At 40.2% G+C, this 23817-nt stretch overlaps 1 protein-coding gene across 4 annotated transcripts in view; it reads right to left on the bottom strand.

Moving 5' to 3' along the window:
* Window positions 1-23817, bottom strand: part of LOC133508345 (neural cell adhesion molecule L1-like protein) — an 84021-nt gene that overhangs the window by 45849 nt on the left and 14355 nt on the right. For 3 of the 4 annotated variants that reach the window (XM_061834260.1, XM_061834280.1, XM_061834269.1), the window contains exons 2-5: window positions 5336-5437; window positions 5076-5143; window positions 4576-4975; window positions 375-549 (exon numbers count right to left, since the gene is read on the bottom strand). In XM_061834260.1, coding sequence (XP_061690244.1) covers window positions 375-456 — 82 coding nt within the window. In that variant the 5' untranslated portion in view covers window positions 457-549; window positions 4576-4975; window positions 5076-5143; window positions 5336-5437. Of the gene's footprint in view, window positions 1-374; window positions 550-707; window positions 776-4575; window positions 4976-5075; window positions 5144-5335; window positions 5438-23817 lie in introns of all 4 variants that reach the window. The other variant, XM_061834251.1, reaches the window with a different exon arrangement.

Raw genomic sequence — 23817 nt, 5'->3', positions numbered from 1 at the left:
TTACAATAATATTGTTACACCACCACTGTCATGTTGCAAATACAGAAATTAAAGGAACCTTATCTGGAGCCGTTCAAAATCAACAGATGAAATCTGATTGGATTGAAAACAAAAAAAAATCTACCCTCCACCACATCCACATACAGTGCTGGAAACAATGCACTGAAGGAAAACACAACAAAACAAAGACAACAGACAGTTGAGAATAAACTCATTTCAAAATATAAAACATGAAAAAATATTAGAATTTAGTTTGTAAATGCTTCTCATGTGGCTTTGGCCACTGTTCCAGGCACCGATGGCCCACCAAGGGTGTATCTAATGTAGTGTATTTCAGATACGGATGCCGAGCTGATCTCTAATGACTCGCCTACCGTCTGGAGGGATATTGAGACTTGTGGCCTCGGTGCTCAGGGCCAGCAGCAAGACAAGCTGGAGACTCCCTGCCAGCCTCATCACCCACGGCTAGTCAACAGAAATGGATGAGTTTAGGAATACGTGTTGAGGAAGATCAATTGGTAATCCTTGGACTTGGACAGAAACGCATACCTGGAGAGTGGCATTTAAAAATAGAGTCAGGGTAGGTCTTGTTCATTTAGATGAATAAATAAATAAATAATCTAACAAAATACAGGCAACTGCATTGAAAGCATCTGCTCTAATCAAAGGCAGCACTGAATCAACCTCCAAGAAGAAGAGTTGCTGACCTGCAAATGAACAAGGTGGCGGTGTTAAATATCGGATCTATAAATAGCATTTTATGCAAAATGGCTGCCTGCCAGGGAAAACAAAAGGAAAACATTGATCAAACTTAGATGCACTAAAAAAAAAATAAAGTCACACATACTTCTCAGGGCTTTTTATTGAGAAATCCTATTAAAGATCTATTCTGTTTTCTTTAGACAGGTGATTTTTCAAATAAGCTTCCCCTCAAGGAAATAACAGTGTGCTTTATTAATGTGTGTTTTGAGAAATTAATAATTGGATTAGTTGCAAGGAGTTTATGCATGTAATGCTGTTCTCAATTTCAGAAAAGGGAACAACATGAACAAAAACAAATCAGTGACAGGAAAAAATAAGGGATTTCTGTAGGAAACTTGAAAATAAATTGAATTGAATGAAATTGATGTTTGTCTGACTTCATGGTCACAAATATGGACACCAACAGCATGAAAAAGAAAAACCTCCATCCACTCAAAAATGAATTTGCCATTTTATCCACATAAAAGAAAGCAATAACTTGGAAATGGCCTTCAGTAGAACATAGACCTCAGCCAAGGCCAAACTGGTCTGTCTTGTTTGGTGGAGGGAAAAAAAATAAAATCACATCAAATTGGGAAAAAAGATGGCAGTAATGCGTAATACAAACTATCTATGTTGCCCAGGGGTTTATCTAGACCTCCTGGGGAACCCAGTTAAGGACCATGGAGACCGTCCCCTCAAGCCCAAAAAAAAGACTATACAACACAAACCTATATTTAAGTTAATAAACAAACATGATAACTATTAATAACTACTTCAATTTGAAGATGGTTGGTGTTGTTGACCAAAACCACATAAGATCATACTATATTTGGTGCAGTCATATTTCCAACTAGTCTGATTGTAGGGGTGCCGGTCTTAAGTGCTCTGACACCCAGCATTCCATTGCAATGTTTGTTTAGAGTTGTCTCATCAATATCAGCCATCCGTCAACGGTAGCGTCCATACGTCATGTAATCCTGCTAACTAATTTAAGAAGACCAATCAAAACAAAACCACTTTTCACACTTGGTCGAGGTAATAATAGTGAATTTAAAGACCCACCAAAGAGTCCCAAAAATATGTTGTAAATTTTCCACACACCCCTGAGGAGTGTTTTCAAAAGCCTCCAGAATTTGAATGGAAAAAAAAAATCCCTAATATGTAAATTAAAACTCTGAGATTGGAAAAACTAAGGTTTATAAGTGCAAGACATGAGATTGTGTGGGCATGTCCGTTAAAGGTGGTGGAGACAGTCTTTTGCTTGTGAATGAAATATGTTTACTTGTATGCGCTCAGTGTCTGTCGTCAATGACTGGCTGAATAATGTGTCACTGTGGTTAATAAATAGTTAACTTTCCCATGTTGCTGTTATGTGGTTGACCCACACACAGTAACTCGGAAGAAGGCGCTAAAGTTGTGGATCACCCCGCTGGGGTCGAGCGTAGTAAACAGTCAACTTTTCCTTAAGTGTCTTTGTTGTATCTGTAGCACATGGAGCATGTTTATGGGGTTTTGGATGGGGCCAACCCCGGTCCGCTGCTGGTCCACCAGCCCCGTAGCAGCTAAAATACAATAGCCTAGTAGACGGCTACTACAGAGTGGAGCCGTCCAACTCTCTGACGGCGCGCTGGGTGAGACGTGTGCAGGTCACCACAACAAAGACATGAGCCCAAATCACACAAAAGGCTTGAGGCTTCAAAAATCTGGCCAACTGACACAGTGAAAAAGAATTCGAAGACACAAGAACTCAGTACTAAATTTATCTCAGTCTTTGTATTTGGCAACATAACACAAAAATGACTTTGGTTCAACTTTAGGATCAAAGGGAATTTGAAGTCACCAAAGCGTTACTCCTAAATATTATACTTGACTTTAAAGCTAGTAACACAAAATCACTAAATTTGAAAAGTTTAGAAAAATCTACACCTGATTCCCATTTGACTTTTGGAACACATTTCATTTACATGTCAGAACAAATGCAGACATTTTCCACCAACAATCTATTCAAATTCGGATGGCCAACTGCACGAATAGTCACCGTCTTGTACTTGGCCAAATGAATTCAAACGAAATCCCATGAACAAAAGACAGTTAGAACCATATGTACTGTATGTTATCGTGATGTGAACATAGAACAATGCAGCTGAACACTTACTAAACCTATTCCACCAACACCCCACCGGATAGCCTGTCTCATGGCATGGTTACTGTCAACCCAAGTGACATAATGGCTGAGCTGCTGTCTGCTACGATGGCTAGATCCAAGTATCAGACTGTAAATTGGCTTAAACCCACCAGCGTTTTATGGATTAGTTCTCACAGTCCTGAGTCTGTGGCAGCATCCTTGGCAGTGCCAAACGGCTTCGCCCTGCAGCTAATCACACTATCAGAAGAATGAAGGCTCGGATGCCCAACAATGACGGAGTGCGCCTTGTAAAGACACAAGTGGGCATGTGTTACACATTCTTAGCGAGGAATGGTAATGTGATAATTAATGTTGATGTGACTCAGGACTAAGCTGCTTGAATTTAGAATCAATTAAACAAATTGAGAACGCATTACTGTGTATAATTTGTTTGATTCTGCTCTGCTGGATTAAATGATAAATAAAGCTGGTTAGATGTTTATTCCAGAAGAGTAAACGCACATTTTATCACTGTAATAAAGCGGTAAGATGCTTTCATTCGTAGTACTATTGTTACTTTTGTGAAATCCAGGCTCACGTGGATCTCCCACACACAGACTTTCAATGCAAGAACAATATTAATTGGTTTTATGCAGAATGGCCTCAAGTCTAGCCTGTCCATTAGATGTCAGACCATCCTTTTAAATTTTGATCTCAATAACACAACATCAACTACAATACGGAACAAATTCGCTAATTGCACTACTGAAGAACTTCACGCATATGTGGATCTCTCGAGCTGCCACTTTACTGATAACACAAGCAATCTTGAATGTCACTGTAAATGGAACACTAAGCATTATTTTATCCAGCACCTGAACACATGGCAGATCATGGCTTTATAGTCTTAGGGATTGTGCCTACTAAGCTAATGCTAATGATTGTTAAAACACAATCTGTTTTAAAAAATTACCTAAAATCCTAAATATGAGCTACATGTTACATAAACCTACTACAATTTCCATCAGATAAACAGTTGTTTGAAATGAACAGAAAATATAATGTCCAACAAAATGTGATGCCCTAACAGGTTTTGAAGAAGTACTTACTAATTCATTCTACATCCTGGAGTGCATGGGGAAAGAGCTAGAGTTCCAAAAGCAGCACCATCAGGGGAGCATTCCAACTCCTCTGTATGAACTAACTTCTGACATGTCCTTCCTATTCCACCGTAGGCCTCCCCCAATGAACACGCCTCCTCCTCCCACCCCTCCACTCAAGCACCCTGAAGGGGTGACAAGAGAGTCGCTCAAGTGACATATGTCGCCAAAGCCTCTCGCTTGGCAGAAGAGGCTCTCTAAGCCCGTGACAATGACTGGGACAAAGCTTGCACTGCAGGGGCTGGTGGGGAGCATGAAAAAGGAAGTACAAGCATGTCTCGTGCTCTATTTTTTTTTTTTTTTTTTTGCTTGGATAACTCCATCATGCCTTCTACAAACTATGCACGCCCATTTACACTGTGCTCATGATTTCAATGCAAAATGTGTCTCAGCTTCATTGAAAGGACAAGGGTGTCATCTTTTTGAAGATAGGAGCTTTTGTTAGGAGTGGACTCTCTTTGCCCTGACTTGCTCCAGGCTACTTGTACAGTAACTGTAGGAATGAGAGCACATGCTTGAAATAGAAAAAAATGTTGTTTTCCTTACTTTCTGTCAGTAGTTTGTCTTTTTAGCCTTCTTTCCTCTTCTTCTTTTTCTTTTTTTTTTAGCTTGTAAGCACCAAATTTAGTTGATCCTAAAGTTGGACCTGTGACTTCAATTAAAGAATTGCAAACACAAAAATTGAACACATGAATGAATAACCATGGCATATGAAGAGTTTGTTTTCAAAACGAGACAAAGGCATTTTTTTGAGATTTACGAAAAAAAGAATCTCTACGCAGGGATGACTCCCTGCAAATTCGGCTAACGACCTGACTAAATTGAGCTTTTTCCACAAAATTCGAAGGTTATAGGCGGCACAGTGGAACAGCTGGAGAGCGTTGGCCTCAAAGTTCTGAGGACCGGGGTTCAAGTCCTGTGTGGAGTTTACATGTCGTCCCTGTGCCTGCGAACCAAAAACATGCATTATTTGGAGACTCTAAATTGCCCCTTGGTGTAATTGTGAGTGTGCCCTGCGATTGGCTGGCAATCAGTTAAGGGTGTACCCTGCTTTCTGCCCGATGACTGCTGGGATTGGCTCCAGCACTCCTGCGACCTTCCTGAAGATAAGCACCTTAGGAAATGGATGGATGGATAAAAGGTTATAATCTCTCAAAATGAAATTTTTACGAGCAGGTGAAAACTAATAGCGAATCCCAAATAGGCAGGGGGTCACTGTGTTGTATAGAGCCCCAAAAAATTAATAAATAAAATATTAATATGTCTGATACAATGTTTCACAATTACCAAATAAAGAATGACTTACAGCTATTCCGCACTATTCTCAGTGCAGAATAATCGGCAATTATTGCAGACAGAGTTTGGAAAGCACTTCAAAAAGGCCTTTTTCTCGCTGAGGTGTTCATAGCTGCAGTAAACACAAAGAACACGACATGAAGCGGAGCTCGTCAGACCTGCAGGACCACTCACAGCCTGATGATATGCCCCGTTGAAATGTGTGCACATGCTCAAGAGACCACCTATGAGGCTACACCTACTGCCTGCCCAAACATATACATTCAACAAAATCTGATAGTAAACAAGAAAAGTTAGTCATACAAAATTAAGGACAAAAAAACCCACAACCCCCTGTAAATTACAACCTGGACCTATAATAAGAATTTGGGATTTTCAGTTAGCCCATTGCTGTTTGATGCTTTCTCTTCACATATATTCTGCTTTGTTTTTTTGTTGGAAGATGAGTCTCTCTGTAGGCACTCAGTCTGAAGTTACATTGTATGCATAAAAGCAAGAAGCCTGTGTATAGAATTTTTACACAATCTGTGCCGGTTAAAACTTAATACTTACATTTTACATTGACATTTTACGCTGACAAATCTGCAGTGATTCTTAATGAGTTTCTAACAATACAGTGAACTAATTTAGATGCATTACAGACAGACTATCAGTTAAAGGTTGCGTATTTTTGCTGTTTAGAGCTCCATAGAATGACTCTTTACCATAGACTTAGTACTAACGTGTGAAATTTCCTCTAAAAAAACACTTTGGTTTTGGCAGACAATTGCTCAGAAGAAATAGAGCCAATGTAACATCCTAAATACTGGAAGAATGTTGGTTTGGTAAAATATGGGATCTTTAAAACTTAGCATTGTTTTCTTTGTAAAGGGAGATTTTTTGTTTTGTTTTTGTTTCGTATAGCTCCTGTATTTGACATTATTTTGCTGCACAGTTCCTGCTAATGTAAAAAGATGTTTTAAACCATCTAAAAATAAAGAAGTGTTGGTGTCAAACTCGCAAGACATCTATTTTTCCTTTAAAGAGTTTTTAACATATTTCCAATTGCGTGAATGTTAACAATGTTAAAACATTACTTAAAATGTGAAGAACAAAATCATTTGTGAGTTATGACTTAATGCCTGACTGGTGTGTCATGTGGTGACTAACTAATAAGGTGGATGTTCTACCTGTTCCGCAATCTTCTGAGAATTACAAGTCTGTTACTTGTATTATGAAGCAATGAATGCAAGTGTCTACTCGTTACAGTACATACCTGCACACCTACACAAAGCTTGATGTCAATATAAATTATACATTAGATCAACCACTATTGCACATGCAAAACAGCTGTGTGTGTTATTCCAAAAGCATTGTTGCCAAGTGGTATACAAGTGAGCAGGCACAGAACCACCCACCCAAGAAAGTAAGGTTTAATGACCAGTCAATACAGGCAGGCATGAGAGAAAAGCTCCCAGATTCACACTGACTTTTTGTTTAAACTAAAAGAGATGAAGGCAAAAGCCTTTCAAATATGTTGATGTTTGCAAAGAACAAGCTTCTCTCTGGCTATAGAAGGAAGAGACTATCTAACGTCAGTAGCTTGGGTTTAATGACATCCACCCACCCATCCATGCACGTTCTACAGCAGTAGTTCCGAACTCCTGGGCAGCAGACCAGTACCACTCCATGAGGCATTTGTTACCAGGCCAAATAGAAAGAATGACAAACTTATATAATTTCCATTGTATAGCGTTTCATGTGTCAAATGTGTTGTATTTTTGAAAATTGACCAGATTCCAGCTTTGCGTCTCAATTCACGTCAAGCCTGGAAAGCAAGCTTCTGATTCCGCCCTTAAGCGACTCATTAATGATGGCCAAGCTCAAAGTGCCAATGAGTTTAATGAACTAATTGAGTTTATTGAAAAGTTTTGTTTTCCTGAATAAAATATTATCAAACAAAACACTACAACTACATATGTTGGCTCACATAATACATAAAAAAATAATAATAACACCCTAACCGGTCATGGGTTAGCTGGAGCCTATGCTGTCTGGTTTTGGGTGAGTTGGGTAAAACCTAGGACTGATTGATAGTCAATCACAGGTCCCACATAGACAAACAACCATTCACATAAATTTTCACATCAATGGAAAATCTCGCGTCTTTCATAAACCTGCCATCCAGAAACCTGAGTTAAGTTTCAAAGCAAAAAACTCTTGATTGTGAGGCAAACTATTCCACTGTGCTGTTCAGGCTCAGTGAAAAGCGCCGTTACTGAAAGCTCATGCTTGTCTAACATCACACAACAAATGCACAATACCAGTCAGAGATATCCAAATCAAAGTTCTCACAGAAAGCAGCTAAATAACAGCTGAGAGGAACAAAAACCAAAAATAAATCTCAAACCAAAAGCCTAACACCAGAAAATGGCAACTGAAGCAACACCTTTGCTCAGTCAACAACATACCTAATTGGAATGATCCCTGACTATTACCACACAGAAACACTTACTGACACTAAAAAGTCATTTTTCCCTGGTTGATATTCTTTTTCAGTCATTAACACATTTCTTCCATTCCATTTTCCAAGATGCTTATCCTCACAAGAGTCAGGGGAGTGTCAGAACCTACCTAAGCTACCAGTGGGGGAAAAGCAGACAACACTCTGAACTGGCCGCCAGCCAGTCACAGGGCACATATCGACATCATCACTGAGCAGGAATCAATCCCACGCTGCCCGCACCAAAGTCAGGCGTATGTACCACACTCCACCATCTTTTAGACATTTGTCCTCTGTCCAATGTCCATTTTACAACCCGATTATCCTCCCAAGGGTTGTGGGAATGCTGGAGCCTATCCCTGCTAGCTTTGAGCAAAAAAAGAAAAACACATTTAAAAAGTGCCTAAAACAGCAATAACCCGGGGGCTCAATTTGCTTGACTAGTCCAAATCCAGAGTTGAGCTAGGTGTAACTCTGCATGGAGGCAGGCTAAACCCAGTAATGGTAATTTCATGTGCCGGTGTATCCCCAGCAAATTTAAAAGGGACACTTCCCTGCTAGTGTGGGCATCACCACAGTTGACTTCAATCCTACCCATTCGAGTACATCTTATTTCATTCCCTTTAAAAGTAGAACAATAATCTTAGATGTAGACATCGCTACACATACAGTAAGTGGTAGAGGATGCGGCGATCTGTGCACGCAACAGACAACGCGATTAAGTACATTATCAGCAGGTGATAACTGTGGGCGACTTATATACAGGTATGTCTGCGGACATCATCTATGCCTGCCTGTTGTTCATCAGTTCCCGCCCATACCTGTGTACTGTCCAGTTGATAATATAGAACAAAAATGTGAAAATTATTATAACAATAATAATAGGATCAATGAATTGGTATGTACAATGATTTAGAAGCTTCACTGTCCACTCTTCATATGTTCATGAATAAATTACATCTGACGTTGAACACAGGTACGTAGAGCTTGCCGAATTACAGCAAACATTAGACATGGTCCGAGCAGGCCCAAGTTTAGTTGACTTTCAGTCACCAAATTGTGACATGTGCAGGGCAGATGTGAGTGCAGTCTCAAATGACTCATGTCTGTTCGCAGTCCTTAAGCACCTCGACAAGTTTAATCATGACTGGAATTCACACAAACAGGTCACAGTGACACACATCAAAACCTGAACTTCCAGTATCATGTAAAGCACATTTGTTTCCAAATGTATACTAGGTAACATCCATCCATCCATTTTCTTCACCGCTTATCCTCACGAGGGTTGCGAAGAGTGCTGGAGCCTATCCCAGCTGTCAAAGGGCAGGAGGCGGGGTACACCCTGAACTGGTTGCCAGCCATTTGCAGGGCACATAGAGACAAACATCCCATAGAGACAAACATCCGCACTCACAATCACACCTAGGGGCAATTTAGAGTGTCCGATTAAAGGAAGACTTTGTTGAAACTAATAGGAATGGGAGCACACATTTAAAGTTAGTAGATGAGGGTTCAGTGTTTCTTTTAATGCCAGAGATATCCACAGATTTCACCAAGAAGCATCTCTAAATTGGAAAAGTATTATCGAAATTCCTATCTTGCTCGGACGTTCCAATGAGCCGGCCGGGCTGGAAAACTGACAGCCAATCAGTGTTTGCCACGCCTGCAGTGGTTCCTGTTCTGACCCCCCATTGGTCGTGGATACGATTCACCGAACGGAGAACGTCCACTATCTGGCATTTTGTGAAAAAAAATTTGTGAAAAAAAAATTACAAACAAACAAAACAAAAGTAGCATGACGTACAATGTTGAAGCCTGGGTGCTTGAGCCAGAATACACACATCAAACACTTGACGTGTTATAGAGGGGGCGTGGCACTAACTACGAACAATAACTCTCCTATTGAATGGACTGCGGAGATTGAATTTTTTTTCTGAGTTGGTTTCGATATAGAGATTATACAGCAAGCGTGGCCATACTTCTTTTTCCCCCCAAATTGTACTTTTCAAGCAGCAAAGCTTCTCGCGATCCACCGGCGGCGGGGATGGTGGGACGGGGGGCAGGGGGATTTGCATGCGCGTATCGCCGTAAATACTAACCGGGAAATGTTGTGTGCTTCCACGTATATATCCATCCATCCCTTTTCTGAGCTGCACGATAGTCGCAGGAATGCTGTAGCCTATCCCAGCTGTCTATGGGCAGGAGGCACATTTAGACACACGCAGACACGGGGAGAACATGCACACACGGAAGTCCGGGATTGAACAACTGCACCACCGTGCCGCTTCATAAAATATCGTGTTGCTTATACAGTATTAGCATGAGAGGCTATAACTAAGCAGCTAATAACCGGTAATGATTAGATGTGTGCAAATTTCCCCTCCTGGTGAACGAGCTTCGACTGTGACAGCCACAGCTTTATCCTGTCAGGTTAACTCCATGGGAGGTTAAGGAAGGAGAAATTTGGGTGCGTTTTCTCACTTTTGTTGGACAACACGTCGGCATCTTGGCTTAGCTAGAACGAATGGTCTGTAATGCTAAGCACCGGCGACGTCAGGGGCGCAGTCAAGGATGTTTCTTCCGCGTTTGGCTGTGAAAGCTGGCACACATCCAGATTTTGTTTGGATTTCAAAAATATTCATTTTCAATTTATTTTAAATTAATGTCCAAAATATATGTAATAATAATATTACTTCACATTGGAGGGTTTACTGTACGTATGAATTATGGGGTGAGTCTTCCTTTAATGTTGCATGTTTTTGGAATATGCGAGGAAACCGGAGTGCCCAGATGAAACCCACGCAGGCATGGGGAGAACATGCAAACTCCACACAGGCGGGTCCGGGATTGAACCCGAGACCTCAGAACTGTGGGGCCAATGCTTTACAGCTGATTCACCGTGTCGTCCACTAGGTAACACTAAGATTAAAAAAAAAATCTTCATCTCCAATTGCTCATGTGCTTTATACACACATTTAGAGGAGATTACAATGCACTCAAGTGTACTTCTTTCCTTTTCAACACAGTAGTTGGAAAGATGCCAAAACAGGAGCAGATGTCTAACACCTGATTAAATCCTTTCATTTTGGATTCCAAAACAAAGACGTTTTATATCCTATAAAAAAAATATTTTGTTGATGCCATTCATGTGATTTTATCAAAAACTAAACTATTTTGTACACCTGCCAAAACGTAGCGGGCATTTGGTGATGAAAAGAACAGAAAGTTCTCATTGTCTGAGTCAGAAGCGTCACAGGGTGGCTTTCAGGAGCGCCTTCAATCTTCACCAGAAGAGAGACAGTGTGGAGACATGCAGTCACACTCTGATTCCTCCCTTCAAATACCAGTGACCTCCTCACACCTTCTCATCAGCTCTACATATTGTTCACCGCTGATCCAAAGACTCCCACTTACAAGCAGTGATTTGCTCCAAAGTGTTAACTAAGCTCCTAATTGCATATTCCACACTAGATATAATGGAGAATAATGACTCCATGCACCATTGTGCTTAAATTTTCACAATGGACAAGAAGAATTTCCATAGTGTATGATCGGGTGGCAGAGTATTTATCCTTGTACTACATCTACTTGTCTGTGTTTCTATTTATCCACAATATATGCCTCAGTGGGATGTGACAAAATAGAGGCGTCACTTAGTTTTAACACTTGGAGGCACTTGAAGAATTTGGAGACTGTTCACAGTAAGTGTGTAGTGATCGGTCCCGATTGCCGTTCATTCATTGTATGATGATCAAGCTCTGAAGCCAGGAAACTCCCTTGATCTACTAATCTGGAGTCAAAAGCAGAATCCAAACGTACAAATTTGGGTGTGGAATTCAGATTAACTTTTGATAGGATATTATCCTATTATTTTTCTCACAATATCAGAGACTATACCATATTGACTCTTGCCCTGAGAGAGAGAGAGAGAGAGAGAGACAGAGAGAGAGACAGAGAGAGACAGAGAGAGAAAGAGAGAGAGAGACTTTGTTTAAGAATGCACATGCTGTATAGCTCGCTGTGAGGGTTTGCTGGAGTCAGCATTTTGGCAGAGTGAGGGTGTATCATTTAACATATGCCCAATTTGGTGGCTGAAAGGTGGTCCAAACTTGAAAAATCAATCAAGAAGCCAGTGGTATGTGGAACCAAGGGGAAGGCTGAGTATGTCATCCGAGCATGTGATGAAAACAGACCAATAACGAGAGCAACGATTTTTGTCGTGTGTGAGTCAATTGACAGATAGGGGCCATGCAATTCTATCATGCTAAACATCCATCCATCCATTTACTTTGCCACTTATCCTCACGAGGGTCACCGGGAGTACTGGAGCTTATCCCAGCTGTCAACAGGCAGGAGATGGGGTACACCCTGAACTGGTTGCCAGCCAATCGCAGGGCACATGGAGACAGACAACAGCCGTACACTCAATCACACCTAGGGGCAATTTAGAGAGTCCAATTAATGTTGCATGTTTTTGGGATGTGGGAGGAAACCGGAGTGCAAACTCCATACAGGCAGGTCTGGGATTGAACCCGGGACTTCAGAACTGTGAGGCCAACGCTTTACCCAGCAGAGCCATTTAATTTCATATTATAAAAAAGAACATAATTCCGACAACAACAGTTAAGATACACACATTTCAAGCACAATAATAAATCAGAAACATTTCTCACAAACCAACTTCCAACATTCATTCATTCATTTTCTGAGCTGCTTATCCTTACGAGGGTCACTGGATTGCTGGAGCCAATGCCAGGTATCAACGGGCAGGATGCGGGGTACACCCGAAACTGGTTGCCAGCCAACTGCAGGAACTTCTAATATAATAAAATTAGTGACAACTATACAAAGTCCAAGCAGCAAATTTACTCAATCGCCACAAGATATTAATGATATATTCTACAACTACTACAGTATCTTACAGTATCGCATAAAAACACAATTCAAACGTTGTTCAACAAGCTAAACATCCCTCAATTAACTTCAGAGACTAAAGAGTTTTTAGATGCCTCATTAACCCCCGCAGTTACATAAGGCCTTAAGCGATATGCCAATAGGTATAGCTTCAGGCAATGATGGGTTTTCCATAGCCTATAGGCATTATTTTTCAGAATAGAAAAAGGGATAAAAGATAAAAACCTAATTAGATGAATACAGCCTCAACAAAATTTATTAATAAAACCAGGGAAAGATCCCACTCATCCAGATAATTCTTGACCAATGTATTTAATAGACACCAGAATAATTTCTAAGGTTTTAGCAGACAGACTAAAAAACAAAAAGCCTCTTATTCATAATACATTCTGACCCACACAACAAAAATATGCATGGTACCTTAATTGAAGACTAAATTGCCCATAGGCGGGAATGTGAGTGTGAATGGTTGTTTGTGTGTGCCCTGCAATTGGCCAGTTCAGGGTGTACCCCGCCTCCTACCTGACTGCAATTTAAATCTTTGGAATAGCCTCCCTATCTCATATTAAAACCCATAGCATGCTGGTGTGTTCCAAATGCTAGATTGTATTGATCAATTTTCTGAGGCGCTTATCCTCACAGGGGTCACGGGAGTGCTGGAGCCTATATCAGCTATCAGGCAGGAGTTGGGGTCCACCCTGAACTGGTTGTCAGCCAACAGCATGGTACATGGTGACAGACAATAGTGGCATTCACAATCACACCTAGGGACAATTTAGAGTGTCCAATTAATGTTGCATGTTTTTGGGATGTAGGAGGAAGCCGGAGTGCATGGAGAAAACCCACGCAGGCATGTGGAGAACATGTAAACTCCATACAGGCAGGGCCGGGATTGAACCCAGGTCATCAGAACTGTGCTGCCAGCAAGTGGATAACTTTAAGAAAAATTGGTCACCTTTAACCTGCAATATGTAGATGTAATGGGACCATATCATATATTTTCATTTTAGACACGTGTGCATGCCATTGAGTTACTTGCATGCACTTGAACCCCTATTTTTCTGGATCTGCTACGTGGGCCATTGGGGATGATGAGCCAGTTCCCTACTCTTTCCTTCCTACCTTCCTTCCTTGTCCTCTTGGGTGTGGTTGCATCTGTGTGACTCTCCTGGGGGTTGCTGGTCGCGCGGCTGCTCTCAATCCCTGGGTGCTGAGGTGGTGCATGCTGGCCCCACTCTGGAGTCTTGTCCTGGTCTACAGGGCTTGGGGTCCAGGCTGTTGCATCCTGAACCAGTGACTCATGACTTGGCATGTTAATTCTGCTCTACGGTAGCGCTTTTAATGTCGCTTCATCTGCACTAATATTTCAGATACTGACTCATGTTGCGAACAGTTCAGGGTGTGGCATGCCTCTCACCAAAAGATAGCTGAGTTAGGCTCCAACACCCCCATGACCCTAGTGAGGACAAGCAGTATGGAAAATGAATGGTTCATGTTGGTAATGTCAATCTGTAATCTGTTTGGTGTATATTGCCAAGTAATTCGTACAGTTAAACTAGTGCTGTTTATAGTAATTTGACAGCTGCTGAAAGTTATTGAAAGTCATTGATGGTGTAGTACTACTCGCCTGCCTTTGGTGCGGGGAGCGTGGGATCGATTCCCGCTCAGAGATGGTGTCACTATCTGTCCTGCGACTGACTGACGACCAGTTCACGGTGTAGTCTGCATTTCGCCCGAAGCTAGGTGGGATAGGCTCCGGCTTTCCCGTGACCCTTGTGAGGATAAGCGGCTTGGATAATGGATGGATGAAATTTATTGAAAAAGTAACTTGTAATGTATCCTAGTTACTTTTGAAATGAACTAATCAGTAAAGTAAGTTACTTTAAAGATCTAAGTAAACACATTACTTTTAAGATCAAATAATCAGGAAAGTTACTTCTTCAAAGTGACTGTGGCAACGCTGATGCCCACACCAGCGCAGACGTCCCATTTTAAAAGGGCTCAGGGTCCATGAAATTACCAAAACCAGGTCAAGCCCATGTCCTTGCAGAATTACGCCAAGTGCTCGTCACGAAAACAGAGCGCTTAATGTTGTGAGGCAGTGTTTTAACAGTGATGCAGTAAGTTTGTACGACGGAAAAGTCCAGCTTACAAGAGCAAACTGTTACTAGTCTCCGAATTAAGAAAGTATCTGATTGCTTTTGTGTACAAAGTGACAACTTGTGATAAATGCCACTTTGCGTTGTTTAGAAAGAGCAGCTGTTTGTCTATCCAGTGGATTAACATTCATCTCCAAAGGGCTCGGATTACAGAAAGTAATGAAGGCTCATTTCACCTGCCTGGTCTTGTAGCATACACACATTGTGAACACTCACCCTGCATATTAAACACAAAAAAAACATGGTGACAGAGGGTGGATGTCATGTCCCTGATCCCATTTACACAAACATTTTCCTTTCAATGTGAAAATATTCTTTTCAGAAATCTTCCATCTGCAGCTAGCACAAAAGGATCAAGAAAAATCCATAGACTGTTTGATGTGTTTTCCTTTTTGTCTTGGATGAAGAGTCAGAAGCAAGATTATTCCCTCATTGTTTAAAAGAGTGCTGGCAAACTTGCGGCTCTAGAGCTGCGTGCAGCTCTTTACCCGTTTTTAAGGGGTGTTTACAAAGGCATGAAAGCATTTTCGCAAAACTGCCTTGCACATTGAATGAAAATAGCCTTACGTTTCCCAGTTGGAATGCAATCTTTTAGGAAAATCATTTTTCAAATTTGCTCTCAAAATAGCAGGGGAAAATGCATTTAAATGAAGATATATGAATGAAAACAGAACGTTTTTACCAGAGTGGGAGAGCTCATTTTTTGTTGAGCACAATGGCAAGCCCCTCTGCTTTTTGTGTCAGATGTCTTTGTCGCATTTCAAAGCTTCAAATCTTCAGCGACACTTCAGCTCACTCCACGCCAACATAAGCATGGAATTTCCGGAAGTGATAGAACTTTGCAATCAGAAATTGGTCACTTTGTAAAATAATCTACTTGTTGACTGACACCCACGTGAAAGATTGGCTTCAAGTGGTAAGAATGGATAAACCATATTTGAAGAATGTAAAAATCCCCACTAATTGAAGTCAGAATTAAAGAAAAATACTATTTATATTTATTATATTTTTGTTTGTGGACTTGATTGGCTGGCGACCTGTTCATGGTGGACCAACTGGAGCCCTACTGTTTTCCTCCCACATCCCAATAACATGCATTAATTGGTGACTCTAAATTGCTCCTTGTGAGACCAAATATTGTCTGTTTCCATGTGCCCTGCGATTGGCTGGCAACCAGTTCAGAGTGTACCCAGCGTCCTGCCTGCTGACAGCTGGGATAGGCTTCGGCGCTCCCGCGATTCTTGTGAAGATCGGTGGCTCAGAAAATGGAAGGATTCTTAACTTTGTTTTGTTTGTTAAAATATTTTTTGAAACATTTCCTGTCAAGTTATCCATGGTTTTACGATGCTGGCTGTTTTGAATTTAGAAGTAAATATTTAAAATACAATTCAGTTCAATGGGAAAGTTGATCAGAGACAAATCATTATAGAATAGATTATCATCATATTTCGAGGTATGGCAGGTTTTTCACATCAGTTCTCATCAAAGTTAAGGTTGTTTGAAAAAGGAAGTAAGGAAGCTCTTCAATTTGACTCACTGCTCTTGTTTACCTGACATGCTGCAACAGCCACTTCGATACTCAACAATTGCCAACTCATCACTGCAATGCGGGTGAGTCATGTTTATTTTTTTAATTCATCCCAGATTCTCTCATCAGGTGATTATTTATGACCAGTAAGTAAATTTTTTTTCACTATGAGGATGATAATAAATAAACAATTAAATGAATAATATTAATTATGTATTGTCCAGGGGTGGCCAACCAGTCAGAGAACAAGAGCCACATTGTTTTTACTGTTACTGCAAAGAGCCACACCATATACATGAACATCATTTCCCTCCTCACACAAATTCTGTTGCTCAGAAAGATTTGTCGTCAATGTCACTCTCAAACATGATAACGACAGAAATCAACTCCAACAGAGTGTCAAGACCACAGGTCAGTAATTTCCCATCCATATATCAATTTTTCTGGGCCACTTATCCTCACAAGGGTTGTGGGCGTGCTAGAGGCTATCTCAGCTATCTTCGGGCAAGAGGCGAGGTACACCCTGAAGTGGTTTCCAGCCAATCGCAGGGCACATGAGGACAGACATCATTCTCACTCACAATAACACTTAGGGGCAATTTAGAGTCCCCAATGAATGCATCTTTCTGGGATGTGCAAGGAAATCGGAGTGCCCAGAGAAAACCTAATGCTCTAAACAGTCAGACGCCAGTAATATTGAAAAATGAAAATTGTGTGCTCTCAAACACAAACTACCAGTCCAACCAAGTCCACAAACAAAAATATAAAGATTTCAACACTGGTCCTCAGAACTGTGAGGCCAACGCTCTAACCAGTTGCGCCACAAATTTAACCATTACATTAAAAACAATGTAACACTCTTGAAACATTTGTTGGATGAGTACCCTAATGTTTATTAGGTGATGATCTTTTATGCTTTGGTCTCCTCCTTTGCACCTTTGGAGTGATTCAGGTGCCATATGTTGTTGTTATGCTGTTTAGTGTCATTTTTTAGAGGACCTTTATGGGCTCACTCCAGTTCAGTGCTGTCAACTTAAGGAAGTCAATAAAAGAGCAAAGCTAACCTTCCTGGCTCATGAAAAATAATTTACCAGACTATTTTATCATTATTAATACTTGGATGCACAAAACATTGAGAGGGCAGTCCAGACTGTCTCCATAGAGTTCAGAACACATAGGTTTGTCTACATCGCTCTCATTCTCTCACCCTAACTATAGCCCTCAATGGTCAGGTTCCTCCATCCATGGTGGATATGGTGCCATTTTATTGTGTTTTTAGGTCACTGAGGTCTGCTGAGTGCTTTTATTTATTTTCCCTCAGAAAAGATTAAAAAATAAAGGTGAGGAAGCCTTGCAGGCCTTTGCTCTCAAAGTGTGGAGCACACTTTTATTTGAGCTTCGAGCTGGCTCCTCCAACAAGAATATTAAAAAGCAGTTAAAATATAGCTTTCAGGCAGGCATTTCATTAGGCTTTTATTTCTTTTGGTCTTCGTTGTTATTATTTTAACTTTGTGAAGGACTGTGAGAAATCCTTTATAAATAAAATTTACTTATCAGCATCAAATGTGAACAGTAGTTCCGATAAGCCATTTACACGATGACTTGTGATAACCTCACACTACTGTTGTAATGAAACATGATCATGCTGGACAAAGGTACTTGAAAGTCTTTTCTGCTCAGAATGCAAGCGTGCGTACTTCACAGAAACTTCGATGGAATATTCTTCTTCTCTTCTCATGAGCTTCTATTTTCCTCTCATTTTATGTTTCGCTTCTCCTTACTATGGCCACAGATGTGCCAGAGCCTATCGCAGCACTCTTCAGGCGAGATTTGGACCAGGGTCATCAGAACTGTGATCAATGTGCTAACTAGTCGCCCACTGCGGTTCGTCCTTTCTGATATTGTTTCACAAAAAGCCAAGAAAGTCAAGTGGATTGCCATTACGACCAGGGTTGGGCATTGTTTGATTTTGGTCCAGACTCCAGTTTCTCATTTTCGATTCTAGATTCCAGTTGTTTTAGGGGACTAGGTCAAAAAAAGTTTGCATGATTTACATAAAGGGTGTCCAAATTATGAATATCCATTTTCTTAGCAGCGCGCAGCAGTGACTGAACTGAACATTTGAGGGTTCTTTATAACAAGTATCAGTTTCAAACCAATGAACTAAAAGGCAGTGTGTGTGGGAGTAACCCAATTGACTTGATGTTCATTAATTAATGTTTCAGCTAAAAGTGCACTTCATACCAAAAAACTAATAACAATTAATAATCCTATCTTGTTTTTTTTTTTTCATTTATCAGATGATTTTCTGAAAATATCAGATTCATTTATTAGAATATTTATGAACTGGAGCAATAGCATAATTAAAATCCCACCGAGGCACTTGATTAGCTGTTTCAGTAAGATGATGAGATCAACTTGTTTTGACTTGGTTTGCACCTAATATGTTAATTAATGTTCTGGCCCCAGTCCAGTAGTTCTCGTGAAGAAGGTAGGTTTAAATTACACATGAGACAGTTTCCGTAGGAGCTACACCTTGCATCGCTCAGCCTGAATTACGGCCTGTCCAACATGGAGTGCTGACAAAGGTGTGCTTATGCAAGAGTTTCATTAGCATTTTTGGAGCCCTCTGAATGAAAGTGATTCTTTTCCAGTCTGTGCACCCAGTAGAATTGGTCCATTAAAAAGTGTTTGGAGGATTCCTTTCAATTCGTTGGGATCTAATGTATGGTGGCACGAACAAAATACTTCCAATGCCAGAGCCATCATGGTGGTCAAGATTACTTTGTATGCAGATAATACATCACTTGACACCTTTTAGGGTGTCTGCAACTTAATCGAATTAAATAATGGATTAATCATAGAATGATTATGATTGGGGCCAGTGTAAGTAGAATTTCATATCAGGATTTTTTTAAGGCAACTAATAACTGATTATAATCTGTCTGAAAAAATAATGTTTGAATGTACAATATTGTTCCATTTGGTTTCTTTTTCTGTTTTTGTCGTCATTTTTGTTGTTGTGTAAAGGCCGAAATTGCACTCATTGTTTTCACTTTGCTGTCTCAGCTTTCTGCTCACTGTGCATTATTAACATCTCTGTATCTAAAGTTTGCTCACCTTTTGGTCAACATACTCTGGCATACTTTTCTTGTGGTGCAATAGGTAGTTTTCACATCATCAAATTAAATGTTTAATTGGTTTGACAATGATGTCTTTATTTCTGAATTGATTCTGATTCAGAAGTCACTTGTTTCTGTCCACATGAATTGGGAACCCTGATTCAAAAGACATAGTCCGAGCCTTGATCAGCAGGTTGTATGACCTTGGAGTTACGTGATTGCATCTTTGTTTGTTTTTTAACAGAATACATACAATTAAATAGAGGCAGACCATTTTTCCTTTATCAATCCAGTTTGTCCTCATTTGCGTCATGGTGAGCTGGAGATTATCACAGCTGACTTTATACAAGTGAACCATCATGAACCATGAATCATCGGCAACTAATCACTGGGCACATATAGACAACCATTTACACTCACATTCACACCTATTGACAAATTTGAGTCTTCAATTCACATAGCATGCATTATTTTGGAATCTGGGTATAAACTAGAGTATCCTGAAAGATTGAAACAAGCTTGGGAAGAACATATAAAAGCCATACAGAAAAGCCTGATTTGGACCCAGGATCCTAGAACTGTGAAGCAGACATTTATATCATATCAATCCACCAGTTTTCTGGATTTCTTATCCTGTTCAATGTCATGGGGAGCGAAAGCCTATCCCTGCTGACTTTAGGCAAGAGCAGACTACACCCTGGACTAGTCGCCTGTCAATCACAAGGTACCTAAAGAGACAAACCCTTCAGACTCACATTCACACTGTCATTGAATGGGAATTGAAGCCACATTGCCTCCTTGGAACTCTAGCAATTGATCCACTATGAGGTACAAGGTCATATCTAGCATAGTCCATGAACATAGATAAATTAATTTCGCAGCCACAACGGGTGTTGCTATCGTTTTGTGACTTCAACATTTTTTTCAATATTTTAATAATGATATTCAGAAACTAATGCTTCAAGATGTACAGTGGTACCTCGTTTTTTGAACATCTTGTTTTTTTTTTTTTGTTTTTTTTTGCTTTGGTTTTTTGAACGAAAATCGGTATTCGAACACCCCGACCAGCTGACCCACAACGATTTCTTATTGTGCTTTCGAACGCACCCTCAGAAAAAAACGGAAAAACCACACGCATTACCATTAGCGCGCGGCTCAACCAGTTGACTCATACACTCCTCTGCTTGTGGACGTTTCCCAGTACTGGAGTGACTTTTTTTCTTCAAAGTGAGCAACATTAACCCCCGATCATGGCTCCAAAGAAATCTGGTGTGTTTCTATCGAAGAAATATGGGATGTCAAAAATGACGATCAGTACCATTCTGAAACCCAAGGATGCCCTCAAAGCAAGTGATGTTGCTAAAGGAGCAACCGTGTTGACCAAGCAGAGGCCACAGATCTTGGGGGAAGTCGAAAAGTTACTTCTTATTTTCATGAAGGAGCAGCAGTCAGCTGGGGAAAGTGTTGGCGAGGAAGGGAGGAGATGTCATTTGAAGATGCTGAAGGCAGGAAGGATGTCTCAAGTGCCGATATTAAAGCTATCTGTGATAAATGGAACGACATCCATAATTTTGTAGAACTTCATCACCCAAATAAAGCTGAATGTTGCAGAGCACTGCAAAATTTTAATGATGTTGTTATGAGCCACTTCAGAAAAGTTCTTAAAAGACGGCAGAAACAAACATTAGATTTGTTCTTTGTGAAAAAAGGGCAAGTCACCCCCATTGAAGACATCTAAAACTGTTTTGCATTGTTTTTTTTCTTTTGTTCCATTAACCATACGCTATAGTTGCAAGTTATTTATTTTTTTTACGTTACGTACTTTCTGTGCAAATAAAAAACAACCCCCCCCCCCTCATTATTGCTTGTTTAAAGTTATTCTGCACTTTTGTTAATTAAAAAAAAGGTTTACAAGGCTGGGGGCCGAGTCGCTACAGATATGGTAATGACTCCCAGCCTAGCATACTCTACTAGGCTAAAGCATACATTTTAAGAAAAAACAAAACATTTCTTAAATGATTTAATTATATAAACTATTTCAACTATACATGTATTCCTACTATGCAGTTTTTTATCAGGAAAAGCTAAGAAAAATCACTTAAAAAAAACATTTTTTTTTATTTTTTGGGCTTGCATTATTTCATTTTCCTTCCTAGTTTACCTTGCACCGCCCGCCTCCACTCTTAAATTGGTACACTCATAATTACAAATGTTACAGTCCTTACGCAGCCTGTCAATGTGGTTTATATTGACAGCGTGCTTATCTGCCGCCCACCACCGGAAATTTTTTTACATAAAGACACGCCTCTGTCGGCAAGCATTGTTGCAGAGCGCACATAAGCAGGGAGAAATGAAAACAAATTCAACCTGCAGACCAGCTGATTGTGAAAATTTGAAAAGTACTTCCCGTCACACATCACACACAGCGGCATGTGAGTATTGCTGTACTGACGTTTGGTTCTACCTATGCATATGAAAAGTATTTCTCACATTTAAAAAAACATCAAGACCAACCTATGTTCATGAATAACGGATGGAAGTGTCAAAGGCTGCATGAAGTTTAATTTAATGATGTATGAAACGGAAGACAAAGCCATCAGCAAAGAAGTCGCATTAATGGTAAGAAGTACTTTTGTCATTATTGGTTAGCAATAGCATAATGTTATTTAAATTAATTTAGAGACTTATTGTACTCTTAAAGTGTTGGTCTTACATAAAATGCAGGAATACACTTGTATTTAATTAAAAAAATATATTGTATGGCTCTTTAGGAATTACATTTTAAAATATTTGTGTTGATGGCTCTCTCAGCCTAAAAGGTTCCCGACCCCTGATTTAAATGGTCTGAGATTTGTAGCCGCACCTAGAATAAAGGTATCACAGGATACCATCACTGACAAAATATGTGTAGTGAAGCAGAACATTGTTAAGAACTTGCGCAACAAAAAAAAGCTGCAGCATAGAAGAGATTGACACAGACGGCAGGAGAGATGAAGGGAGTGGGTGGGGGTCCAGCAAGTTCTGTGGAAAATATCCATTAGACAGGAGAGGGAAATCCATGGGAAGCTTTTTGATTAACATATGAATCAAATTCCAGCAACAGGAAACAACAGACACTCAGTGCAGTCCCCACAAACAAGCAAAGATGAGTGGGGGTGGGGATCTCCAATTCTTGGGTTAAAACATCGTTTGGGGCTTTATGTATCCAGGGCAAACCATGATGCACTTGGACAATGTTATATTCTCAAGTTCAGAGATGCACTAACAAGTTGCAATTTGGTAAGAAGCCAATTGTGGCTCGATTAGCTGACAGTCAAATCAGGGCTCAATCTTCAGAGATACACCACCTTCTTAAAAACAAATATGTTTTTACAAGAACAAGGAAATAGGAGTAGTACATCCCAGCTGTAGGACCTGTTGGAAATCCAACACATAGGATTTATTGCCAACAAACATCATGCTCATGGTTTTGACAAAAAAATAATTTTTCATAACAAGTAAAAGTCTATCTCAAATAGCAGCAACCATACCAAAACTAAGAAATATTAGAAAGAGGCCCTCATTCATAAAATTTAAGTTTTTGGATGTCTGTAATGCCCTGTCTCAGATTTATGCAAATGACTATTTTGCTGTACAGTGGACCCCTGCTGTTTGGAGGGGGGGGACAGAACCAGGTTCCGATTTACAAGTTTCTGTGTATAATTGGTGTCAAGTGCCATAATTTGTGATAAGGGATAACATCATAATTGCTTATCTTGGATCTGCAATTATCTGTATGATCTGTGTGTGTGTGTGTGTGTGTGTGTGTGTGTGTGTGTGTGTGTGTGTGTGTGTGTGTGTGTGCGTGCGTGTGTTTGGGCGTAAGAGAAAGCAAAAGAGAGACCGTAAATAAGAGGCCACCTTGCTAGAAATTGCCATCAACGGATCTGCCACACCTGAATCAAGCGACAAGAGGGACGATAGACTGACGTCAACGTATGTCTGGGCAAACACACTAAGCACCTGAACGCTCCTTTTGACCACTGTGAGCAACATCAGACGTATGCACTGTGCTCAGATCAGTGTCATCCTTTGTAGTTACATGGCTCCTTAAAAGATTGAGATTACAGCATTTACATTCCCATCAGAACATTTTCAATTTTTAATTTTTATTTGTTTTTGCAAACTTACAATGAAAATGTCACAAAACAAAAAAATACATTGCCAACCAAACCAGGCCAACTATGAACTATAAATTTGAAAGGTCACTTCCAACAGTTTAATGTGTGTCTGAGTGTCCTCCTGGAT

This window comes from Syngnathoides biaculeatus, chromosome 2 (genome assembly GCF_019802595.1).
Source record: "Syngnathoides biaculeatus isolate LvHL_M chromosome 2, ASM1980259v1, whole genome shotgun sequence".
Taxonomy (NCBI): domain Eukaryota; kingdom Metazoa; phylum Chordata; class Actinopteri; order Syngnathiformes; family Syngnathidae; genus Syngnathoides; species Syngnathoides biaculeatus.
This window is presented reverse-complemented; position numbering and strand designations above follow the sequence as displayed.